Source organism: Pipistrellus hanaki, assembly GCF_964339955.1.
Source record: "Pipistrellus hanaki genome assembly, chromosome: 17".
Taxonomy (NCBI): Eukaryota; Metazoa; Chordata; class Mammalia; order Chiroptera; family Vespertilionidae; genus Pipistrellus; species Pipistrellus hanaki.
Window position 1 is genome coordinate 36258803 of NC_140519.1, and position 12700 is coordinate 36271502.

General features: G+C 38.0%; 1 protein-coding gene across 3 annotated transcripts in view; it reads right to left on the reverse strand.

The window, feature by feature from the left end:
* Positions 1 to 12700, reverse strand: part of OXR1 (oxidation resistance 1) — a 267440-nt gene that overhangs the window by 125659 nt on the left and 129081 nt on the right. For all 3 annotated transcript variants that reach the window (XM_084864410.1, XM_084864407.1, XM_084864408.1), the window contains exon 3: positions 11732 to 11943. In XM_084864410.1, coding sequence (XP_084720536.1) covers positions 11732 to 11943 — 212 coding nt within the window. The remainder of the gene's footprint in view (positions 1 to 11731; positions 11944 to 12700) is intronic.

The window sequence follows — 12700 nt, forward strand, 5'->3', positions numbered from 1 at the left end:
TGATGTGGAATGACTCCGAGTTAGAGAGGGCGCTGAGACAGAGTGAATCACAACTGTGATTTACACTAACAGGAGAGACTCATGAATACTGATTCAGCATTAACCAGAAAAATGTTATGAGATTCATTGGCGGCTTTTCTCTAAATCAGATAAAAACCACTTGCCTTCCTTTAAAATCAAAATTGTTCTGACATGATACTTAGACATCAATCCCAGCTCAGCCCATTTCTCCTGACAGACCTCATTACTCTAAGAAGGAAACCAAGAGCAACCGCTGCTCCTCCTCTTTCTTTGGCTAAAAAACATCCCCCTCCTCACTCCCAGCAAACAAAAGTCCAGGACCTGACAGCTTTGCAGGCAAACTCTACTAAACATTTTGGAAAAAAGAATAAAACCTTTTCTTACAATATTCAAAAGAACTGAACAGGAAGGAATGCTTCTGAACGAATTCTATGAAGCCAGTATTATTCTGATATCAAAGCTAAACAAAGACACTACAGAAAATGAAAATTCCAGACCAATATCCTTGATGAACATACATATAAAAATCCTCAACAAAATGTTTGCAAACAGGATTCAGCTATACATTAAAAGGATCACACACCATGATCAAATGGGATTTATTCCAGGAATGCAATAGTTCAATATCTGCACATCAATCAATGCGATACACCTCATCAACAAAACCAGAGCATAATAATCACATGATCATCACAATAGATGCAGAATAGGCATTTGATAAAGTTCAATATTCATTCATGATAAAAACACTCAATAAAGGACAAATATATGATACCTTAATCAATAAAGAAATTAAAAAAATGGATACAGTGGGAATATATCTGAAAACAATAAAGGCCATATATGACAAATCCATAGCTCACAACATACTAAATGATAAAAGGCTGAACACTTTTTATTTAAGATAGGGACAAGGCAAGGAAGCCCATTCTCACCATAGTATTAGAAATCTTACCTACGGCAATCAGACAAGAAGAAATAAAAGGCATCCAGATAGGAAAGTAGGAAGTAAAACCATCACTATTTGCCAATGACATGATTATATACATGCACGAGTGGACATTTTTTCAAAGAAGACATACAGATGGCCCATAAGTCCATGAAAAGATGCTCAACATTATTAACCATCTGGGAAATGCAAAACAAAACCATAATGAGATATCACCTTAGAACTCTCAGATTGGCTATTATCAACAAGACAACAAATAAGAGTTGGTAAGGATGTAGATTTTTGGTGGAATCTGTAGGGACTCTATATACAGTATGATGTCATTTGCAAATAATGAGCTTTACTTCTTCCTTGCAGTATGGATGCCTTTTATTTCTTCTTGTCTGATCACTGTGGATAGGACTTCCAGTACTATGTTGAATAAGAGTGGTGAAAGAGGACAACTATCTTGTTCCTGATCTTAAGAAAAATGTTTGTAGTGTTTGCCCCTTGAGTATGATGCTGGCTGTGGGTTTGTAATATTTAGTCATTATTATGTTGAGAGATGTTTCCTCTATTCCCACTTTGCTGAGTTTTTTTCATAAATGGGTGCTGGATTTTATCAAATGCCTCTTCTGCATGTATTGATGTGATCATGAACAAAATAAAAGATCAAAATCACATGTCATTTAAAAGTTAAAAAATGTATTTTATCAAGAGTCAATTCCTCTCTGATTGTTTTTATTTTGTTGGCTTGCTCAGGTTTAGTTTTTCTCACGTGCTTAAATTTTAGATAGGAAGTTTTTTTTAATCTTTTTTTTTCTAGTTTTCTCTTTCCATCTAGCCATTTTTCTCTTAACTCTACTTATTCCCAGAGACATTCAGGCCAGGACAAGGCAGAACAAGGTTTTATATGGTGGCTCATGTCAGATGCTGCTATGAGGGGGCTGCCAATAGAGTCAGATAGGAAATGAAAGGGTGGCTTCTCCTAGGTGTAGCTTGCAAGACTTTCCTGTTTCCTCTGCCTTCAAAAACTTACCATGAGGCACAGCACTGCATGGGCTGTAATCACAGCTTTTTGCAGATTCCTCTCATGGTTAGGAATCTCTGCTTAGCTCTAAATTCAAAGAAGTGGATGGGCTGCATTTTTCCACCATGTCTAGTGCCCTTTTATTAAAAATTTACAACAAACTTTTTTTGAGAACAGTTTTGAGATTTAGAAAAAAAAATATTGCTACATACAGAGAGTGCTCATACACTGCACATCCTGTTTCCCCTATCATTAACATCCCACGTTAAATGTTACAATATATTTGTTGTCATCAACGACCAAATATTGATGCATTACTATGAATTAACACCTATAATTCATCCTAATTTCCTTACTTTTTAACTGTTTTCCTTTTTCTTTTATCTTAATATATTTTTTAATTAATTTCAGAGAGGAAGGGAGAGGGAAAGAGAGATAGGAACATCAATGATGAGAGAAAATCATTGATCAACTGTCTCCTGCATGCCCCCTACTGGAAGTCAAGTTCACAACTTGGGCATGTGCCCTGACCGAGAATGGAGCGTGACCTCCTGGTTCATAGGTTGATGCTCAACCACTGAGCCATGCCAGTTGAACTACCTGATGTCTTTTTTCTATTCCAGGATCCCATTCAGGATCCTGCCTTTCTCTCAGACTCCCTGTGGCTGTGACAGTTCATGGTGTCCTTTGTCCCACTCACTCCACTGGAACTGAGCCTTTGGCTGCCCTATTTCTGGACCAGAGCTCGAAAGGCCTATGGCTTCCATTCTCATTGACTACTAAATGTTTTTTTTCCTTTTTCTGGCCCTACAATTTATTCACTTTGTTTAAAAAATCTATCTTCTTAATTGAAAAATGTTAGCTATTGTTGTTTCAAGAATTTAAAACCTGAAATCGTAGCACCAACTAAAACATCTTTTCTCGTCTTCATTGTCAGCTGGTTACCAGTTCCTCTAGATTTATGTCCATCATTGCTCTGTAATTTTATCTTGTCATACAGCCTCTGCCTTTGTCTAGGCTCTTGTCACTCTTCACTAATATTATATCGATACCTTGCTTTTTATTTAACATCTGAGAATGTCTCTCATATCACAAAAGATCTGTAATTTGAAAGAATTGCTTAAAGCAGGGAGTAAAACACGGTAGCTCCAAAGAGCATAGTAGGTACCCTTTCTTTAGAGTAAATATTATTCTGTTTCATTGGCTATATCTTGACTCACTTGAAATAGTACTTGAAAAATACCTCAAATTCACTAAAACTATCTATTTGGAAAGAAAATGCTTTAGAATCTGTCTATGAGACATTCAATAAACAGTCACAAAGTTCAACTTTCTGTATTCAATCTATGATACTTTATCTCCAATACAATATTGATGATAATTTTTCCTCCTATGGCTCAGAGAACTATGAAAGGAAATCAATATCCTTCCCATCATTGAATTAAAATTTAACTAACAAAACAAAGTCCAAGCATCCTTGAGTGAAATCTTAGACAACAGAAAATATTGTAATGTAGGCAGACACTGTTTAGTATTGCAATTTTTCTGATGATAGGCTATCCTCCATATACTTAATCGTAATGTTTTTAATATTTAAAACAGGGTTCTTTAAAATTCAGCTGTTCTTTCTGTAAGACAGAATTAAAGTTTCAATTTATGAAAGAGACTCACCAAATAAATGACCAAACAGAATGGAGAAAATGAAATGCTAAGGTTTGTTGGCTATCTGCTTATACAGATAATATGGACTTTCCCCTCCAGAAAACATCCATCTAAATTAATAGACGTTTATATAATATTTCGAAGGTATTAACTTTACCATTTTCAAACATCCATGGTAAAAAAAAATAGCTTACTAGGTAACATTACTTTAAAACCGGCTCATTCCTTCTTCTTAGTAGGTACTTTTGCCCACTAAAAAGCTGTTTGTTAAGCAAATTTGCTGAACATAACATTTTTTTGTACCCTGATGTCATGTTTCCATTATAAGTCCACTTAGCTTTTTATTCCTGGATTGTATTACCACAAAACTGGTTTTATTTCATAGTTTGTTCAGATGTTCACAAAGTTTGAATTAGTGAAAGAATGTTTTAAATATGTTTTTTCCCCATTGATTTTAGAGAGAAGGGAAAGGAGAGGGTGAGGGAGAGAAACGATGTGAAAGAAAAAATTCCGTTGCCTCCCTACATGCTCCAACCCTGGGGACGGAACCTGCAATCTGGGAATGTGCCCTCACTGGGAATCGACTGGTGACTTTTTGGTGCCAGGGAGGATACTCAACCAACTGAGCCACACTGACCGGCACTAAATTAATGAGATTTGAAAGAGCTCACCAAAAGCTTGCTAGCATGTGGATGAGCACATGATTTTCAGTGAATGTGTTACAAATGGTCATTGAAACCTTTATAATTTGGTTACTCAAAGTAATTAACTGTCTGATAGAAACAACGGAGGCATTCCCCCCAACTGTGCTTGGATTGTAACTATTTTTACATTTTTCTCAGAAATCTTTTCATCAGAGTTATGATCATGGTCCACATTTCATTGAGGAGCACACATTCTGAAGGTGTGTGTGAGGGTTTTTTTTTCCCCCCCTTAATGTGTAAAGAAATATCTTCAGTATGAATTGGGAAGAAAAGCCAATTAAAAAAAAAAATCAGTAGGTACCAAGTTTTATTTCTGAGTGTGTGCAAGATCCTAGAAGCCCTTCAAATTCATACTCCTTAAAAAATAAAGATACTGGGGAAATTTGGACATATTATCTCACTGTTCAAACTGCCATTTATTCTATCATTAAATGTTTAAAATAAAGTAGGTCTTGCAAAACCATCTTTTCCTACAGTGATGGGATTAAGAAATACAAACTGGCGGTCACAAAAACAGTCCCAGGGATGTGAAGTACAGCAGTGGTAGGATAGCCAATACTATTGTAATAAAGATGTACGGCGCCAGGTGGGTGCTCAAATTAGCAGGGGGGATTCCTTCGTAAGTTACATAAATGTCTACTATGCTGTACACCAGAAGCTAATATAATATTGCATGTCAATTGTAATTGAAAAACACTAAAATTGAAAAAAAATATATACTCTTTTCTTCCTCAAGCCAGGGATCAGCGACAAGGAACATTCCTACACATGCTGAGGGTGGGAAGGGAAGTTTTGATTCCCTGGCACAGCCAAAGGACATATTTTAACAAGGGACTTAGCAAATTTCAAACAGGACCGTGATTATTTCTCAACCATTTTAATTATTCCACAATTTTAACCAGCAGAGGTTTCACTAGGTGCTTTGGAAAGTGTTGAGAAAGTTGACAGATGTAATTTATTTTTAATACGTTATAAGACTATTATAGTGCAACGCGAACATCAAACCAGCCTGAGCTGGTCAGCAAAACCTCAGGGTTACTGACATTTCTTAATCCATGTCTCATGGTCGTGATTAGGCTGTGTGTTTCTTGATTCTGGGTTGATTACCTCTCCCAGAGAGCAACCCCAGAATTAGGGAAACACGGGGTAAGGCGAATGTACAAAATATGGTGTGATCCCTGTGAAATTGGACTTGGCAAGCTAGTTACCCAGCACGCTACCGGTCTACACGGGTGGGTATCAAATGAACACTTTTCTTCCTTCTGCGTATACCTACTGTGCCTAGTAAAGTATACAGTCTCCAGTGGCCGTGGGGACCATGAGAGATAGGGTTGACTAGATGGCCCGGCCTGGACTTTGTCTCTGGAGGCAGGTCAGAATGATTGTAATGTTATAAATGTTTAGTTAAAAAAATATATTTCTTTTTCTGGAAAAAAATAAAATAAAGGTTTCATATTTTTTCCATAGTTGAAAATGGGTTTCTGCCTATGGATTTCCCTAGACATTGTGTTTTATTGTAGGTTTTAAATGTAATTAATATATTTACGAAAGACTCTGCCAGACTTTCATATATTGAGCAAGGTCTGCTTATTTCTTAAAAGCATTTGTACAAATGAACAAAAAGTTAAGCTTGATTTCTCAATATCTTCAATTTTACTATCTTAAGGAAAATCACATTCTTATGCAAAGTGCATAAGAAAAGAAATGGCATTTGTATACATGTACCTCAAGCTTAATGAAGCCAATCGTGTGCAGATTTATGTCTCATGAACTCCAGGAAGCCTATAGATCGAAAAAGAGCCCATAGAATTAGGGGTTCCGTGGGTCAGAGTGATTGTAATGTGTGAAATGTGTGAAAAGGCCACGTCCATTTAGGCAATTCAATTACACGCCTTACAAGGACCTCAGCAATGGAAAAATTTTCCCTAACAGTTCCTGTGACCCAGAAAAATAGAAGAAATCAATCTGTCAGCACAAACTTCAAAACATAGTTATTCTTCTCAAGAACATAATTTGATGTGAACCCAGAGAGCAGCTGTCCATTTCCGCTCCCGTGTTTACAGGCAGTGATCTGTATGCCGAGACGGTCGTGCTGATTAAATCACAGACTTCCTGCTTCCATGGAAGAATCTTCTTGAAGAAGGTTCTGGTTAATGGTGACCTAGTTTCATGCTGTAGAATGTGAAGCCTCCAGTAAGATTAGTCTTTTCCTTTTTTTTTTTTCATCTCCTCTGACAGTATTTTCACTTTAGCATTGATCTTTTTTCTTCTTATAATTAAAAAGTCTGCCTTCAAAATGAGAGGCATCCAAGTTATGTGATGATATTTTTAAATGCCTGCTATACTGCCATCTAAAAGACGTTAAATGTGCATCTTGTTTTTCTCTTTTTAAAGTTTCCAAACTAATAATTACTGTTTTAATTTCACCAGCTATTCAGAAAAAATCCCAGGGAACCCCTAATTCTATAGGCTCTTTTTTTGTTCTATAGGCTTCCTGGAGTTCACAAGATATAAATCTGTACATGACTGGCTTCCTTAAGCTTGGGATGTTGAAGGCATTCTATACTAAAGCAGGACAAAGGAGGGATCTTTGAATTTCTCATTTGATAATTTCGCATACCAGTGGAATTTGGACAGAACAGGTTGGGGACATTTCCCAACTTAATTTTGGTAAGTCAAGGGATTTAAAAAACAAACACAAATCTTGTAAGAAAGACTACCATCTGTGATGATCACATTGTAAGCTTTATAAATGTAGGATCATCATGTTGTACACCTGAAAGTAATATAATAAAAAGTAAAACAAAAAAGCAACAGAGAAATAAATATAAGTGTGTATATGTGTGTGTGTGTGCGCACACACACACACACACACACACACACAGAGTCTACCCAATCGATATATTTGCTATGCCATCATTTTACACAAGTCAATTCATTTTAACACAAGGAAGGAAAGAAGAAAAGGAAAGAAAGAAGAAAGCAGGGAAGGAAAGAAGAGGGAGGAAGACAGAAGAGAAGGAGGAAGGGAGGGATCAAGGGAAGAAAGAAGGAAAGGACAGTTACTTTCATTGGGTAAATGTAATTTCATAGAAAACTCGTGTTTTTTTTCCTAAGGGATTTATTTCACCATCCATCCATGATGTGGGCTACCCCTTGGCAAACCACTCACTGATTTCTCTGTTAATAATCTGATTTCGTTTTTGTTCCTGTTTTGGAGAAGAGAACTTGACTTGAAAATGGAGGGGATGAGCTCATTGCTATTAGTCATCATTTACTTAGATCCTTTTCCTTGACTTTGTCACTGTTCATGGAGTGGTCATAAATAAGCCATTCAACTTAATTCTACAGGATGCTACATGGTGGCCATAACATATATTCCACTTACCCATTAGGAATGGTGTAAGCATTCACTGACCTCAATGAATTCAATTTGTTATCACCTAAAAAAACTGACAAAGTCCATGCTAAAATGCTTTGAAATTTATTCACATGGCCCAGATTGGGGGAAGGTATGGCCAGGTATGAGGGAAGCTTGAATCTTAACACTATTCAAGGCAGAAATAAAAGCTGATATAGAACTGGCAAGAATGAACATAGTTTTATATGCGAAAAAGTGTGAGTTTTACATGATGCCCCAAATAAACACAGAATTCGTTCATCCAAACATAACTGGAAATTACTGTGTCAAGAACACTGACTGACTAATCCAGTAAGCTGGTGTCTTACCAAGAGAAGGTGTTAGAGTGAGATTAATATAAATGTAAAAAGGGAGAGACTGATTCATGAGGACAAACAGGGGACGGAAAGGGGGGAGCAGGCTGTCAGTTCACATGACAAAGTGAGGACCTGAGAGGGAGAGATCTCAGCTGAAGGAAAGTTCCAGAGCCATTAGTCAGACACCTGCTAGCCAGGGAGCCCCTTATTGGATGTGTTTGGAAGCCCTGCTGAACCAGGAACCTGGAAAGGCAAAGTCCCCCCTTTTTGGCTTCTTCCATGAACTTGGCAGAGAGTATTAGAGTATAAATAACTCTAATATTTCTTTTCTCTCCTTTCTCCTCCCCTCCCCTCTCGTCTCCCCTCCCCTCCCCTCTCCCCTCTCCTTTTCCTTTTCCCCTCCCCTCCCCTCTCCTCCCCTCCCCTGTCCTCTTTCTTTTCTTGCACATACCAGGGTTGTACTATTATTCTCTTATTCCCTGTGCTCCAATCCTTCTCTCTAAAGCCTCAAGGCCACCAAAGATCTTCCTTAAACAGAACTCTTAGCAGATTCTCTCCTTTCATCCTCCACTGAGAAGGGCAGGTTCATCACCCCAAACTCCACCAGCACCTCTTTCTCATCCCCAACATTTATTTAGCATTTACTATGCATGCCACACTGTACTAAATGCCAAGGAAATACTTTTATTTTTTTAATAATAGAATTTTAAGAATCAGAAGAACTTCAAATATCTAGTCCAGTGGTTTTTCAACCTATAGGTCCAACTCATTAATGAACCATGCAATCAATTTGGTGAGTTGAGATTGCATTGGACCAGTGGGACTCAGTTGTTTGGAGTGTCATCCATACACTGAAGAGTTGTGGGTTTGATTCTCAGTCAGGGCACAGACCCAAGCTTTTTAAATTGATATAATAGTATTCCACCTACTAGTAAATATAGTACACTTCATTGGTAAATTTAAACGTAATACTCTATTTGGCCACAAGAGGGCTCCCAGGTTTTTTTAGTTGTGGACACCATAAATTGAGACACCAAGTTATCTTTCAATACACAAAGGTCATATTGGCGCGTAGATGGGTTAGTTGGCATGGTTTCCTTAAGTGAAATTATCTGGGAATTTCAGTAAAATATTATGCTACTATATTGCTACAGAAACCCCTCTGTTCAGAGGGGGATAGTATCCTGCTGATTGACATAGGAGGCTAACTCTAAAATGTCCCAAGGGAAGGTTAATTTCATGTGCAGAGTCTGCTATCTCTGGCTCATGTCTCCAACTTTAATCTCTCTGTGGCTTTATTTCTGATCTATAAAAGTAAAGAGTATAACACCTACCTCTCAGAGTTGTTTTGAAAGTGAATTGAGATAGAAGAATGGTATAGATAGAAGATAGTGCCAGGTGCATAGAATTACCAATAGTGGTAATTTTAATTGCTACTGTTGATGACAAATAATACTTTTACTAACAGATACCAAAATAGACTTGTTTTGTGAAATGATCTTTCAAAAGGCTGTGAACATTTCAGCCTTAAAAATGTGTCCAGATCCAACTTCGTGGAAGGGTTACATAAACACAGTAAAGTCCACAATGTAGATGTCAAATTGAACGTAATAGGCATGCCGTGGACATAGACTGTGAGTCAAACTGTTTCAAATCCAAACGTTAAAAATTCACCAGGGGTGGAGCTATTTAAAATAACTCATGGCAATTCTCGCAATCCAAACTCACCACTTAGACTTCTGTTTTCTAGGGACTGTTCTCTGCTTCCTGCAGCCAACCTGCTCAGTCTCCCTCCTTTTCTCATCTTTAGAGAATACTGTATTGAGTTTGTAGGATAAACTATATTCCGAATACAAAATACTGAGTCTTCTTGGCCAGTTAATAAATCAGGAAAGCAAAAAAATAAAAATAAAACATAAAAAAAAAAATAAACCAGAAAAGCAATAGGAGGTAAGTGAACATGTTGAAGGGAAAATGGAGTGAGGCAGTTATATAAACTGTATGGGCTTTTCTAGATGATTAATATGTAGAGATCTGTTATCATAAGTTTTACAAATGGAAATATGCACCTGCCTTTACTGTTTATATCAATTCTTGTTAGCTGGCTATTAACATCCTAAAAGGCATCATGCTCATTATCTGTGAAAAAGAAGACTTAAACGCCTTACTCTGGGCAGAGGAAGCCGAGAGTAGACGAAGGAAGAGAGGGTATGGAAATAATGGAAAGGGAAAATTCTAATAGAACCACGGGGATGGATCTCTTCAAGCTTGAAGGGGAGTCATTTAACCCAAAGACATGGGAAAATGACTTGAAATCACACAGAAAATTGGTGTGTGAATCAGAATTAGAAATCTGATCTCCAAATGATCACTTCTAAAGAGGGACCCTAAAAGATCTGAGAAAAAAATTCAAATATCCCATGTTGGGGTTTTAGGGGTGATGGATACCAAATACAACATGATCTCTTTGATTTAGCTTTCATAAATGCAAGAAAACACAGTCTCTGATACTGCGGCTTAGATATGACCAAATCTCTCCGAGATGAAATAACATGTAAGGCCAAAGCACCATTCCTCTTCCTCTGTAGATTCATCTCCTCTATGCATCACCCTCTACCATATAGCAACTTTTGTCTCAAACAGACCAAAGACACCGAAAATTGTTTTTGTTACTTTAAAAACGAAGGATAAAGACCCGATGGACAAATATTGGTACATAAAAATTGACAATTCAACTCATTTAGATTGTTTACCTATAATATTCCAATTAAATACTAAAGTTCAAAATTATAGGCCTTATTCTACCTGGGAAAGCAGGGACATTTACCCGCAAGACCCTTTCCACAGCCCCGTTCCCACATGGGCTCTGGTGTGATTCAGTCTCTCCGGGTGAGGTCACGTGCAAGCTCCATACAGACCTACAGTGTTGTTTGTTCTCGCTGAGAAAGAAAAAACTTTCTATTCCCTTAATTATAGGCTTATTAATCACAGGCTGACATCCTGACAGAATAGGGTCAAAGACTGGAGAGCCTAGAGGGAAAGAGCAAAGAGTAAAACCACAAAATGATGTTGGCCGAAGAATGGCATAAATGCAAATGGTAGCACCTCAGCTTAAACACTGTGAGATGGTTCACACAGTAGGTCTTCAGGCAGAGATCCGTTCCTACTGCGAGACGTAACCTGCCTACATAAGCCACTCACATGGAGCACGTACACAGCAGAAATGCAGTGAAAGAGTAACAAAAACTTAAAAGAAAGATAGCAATTCCTGACCTTTACTTGTGGTAAATAAATAATAAGAAACATTAAGCACATATGTACATGTCAAAATGACGGAACTTTTTTTTTTTTTAAATAAATAACCACGAAACGACATAGGACGAGTCCCACGTAACCCGAGAACTGCCTGCATATAATTTACTCCCTTTAGGCCAAGTATGGAAGGCCCTCCAGCCGCCCTCTTACTTAATGGTGTGGAAGGTTTTCAGTATTTTCCCATCTCCACATTCAGACCATATCAGAAAATGTCCACATAAACCATCACAAAGACATGTACATCATATAAAGAAGGGAACATTTCCCGGCAGGCCCGCACATTGACAGGGCTATCTAGATAGACTTCGTGTATTTGAGTGCGTGAGACACTTCATGTATACGAGTGCAGCTCACCAATCGTGTAGAACCTCTTCAGCTCACTCCTGCGGGAAGGGTGCTTCGGGGTGTTGGCTGTGTTGGCGGTGTTGGCTGTGTTCTGTTCCTCTTCAATGATGGGTGTCTTGGGTGCGGGGGGCTTACTGACTTGTGGCATCTGCTTTCCTGCACCGGCCAGAGGGTTGAACCCTGGAGCAGTAATATCCACCGACTGGGACTTCTTCTTCAACCTACAGACAGAGAATACCACAGGCTGTGAGGACTGGCTCGAGGGATAACATATTTCCAACAACTGAGTTTCGTTTGGCCCTGAAATAGAACCAAGCTTATTCAGAAATGATAGACCTTCCCGGCAGGGTTTTAAATTCTCTGAATGTTCCTGAAGCCAGTTGGGAGAAGTAAATCTTCTTCTGGTTAACCATTTTGGAAGGCTTCACTAAAATACATTAAAATGTACAGTGATAAAGGACTTCTGTTTTTCTAATAATAGCAAACTAAAATATGGTATCAAAGATAATGCACTTGGCTATTGCTTTTGGAAGGAGTATTATTTAATGCGATAGCCAAGCACTAGTTGGAAATAAATAATTGCATCCCAGAAAAGGAAAGGATAACCTCTGGGTAACTAGAGGCTGCCAGTGCTTTGCTATTGAGTCTATGACAGCATCTAAGCTGTAAAAATTATAGAGTTCATATGGGTCCTCCAGACACTCTCAGTGACAATAAAAGCATTGCTCACGTCTACAGTCTAAAGAGCTGACATCAGACCTAACTTGGAAAGCAAAAAGCTATCCGTAAAACATTTTTACCACTCATGCATGAGAATGTTTCCCTTGGGGATAAAAATCATTGGTAAGTGATATGAGCTAAATTCACATACTTCAAGCTATACAGCAGTATTTGTAATGTAGTTTAACCCTGAGCCCAGAATATTCTGGGCCCTTGATATTTCTCAAGTCGGTTTGCCCTGCAGAACACAAGTTGGCT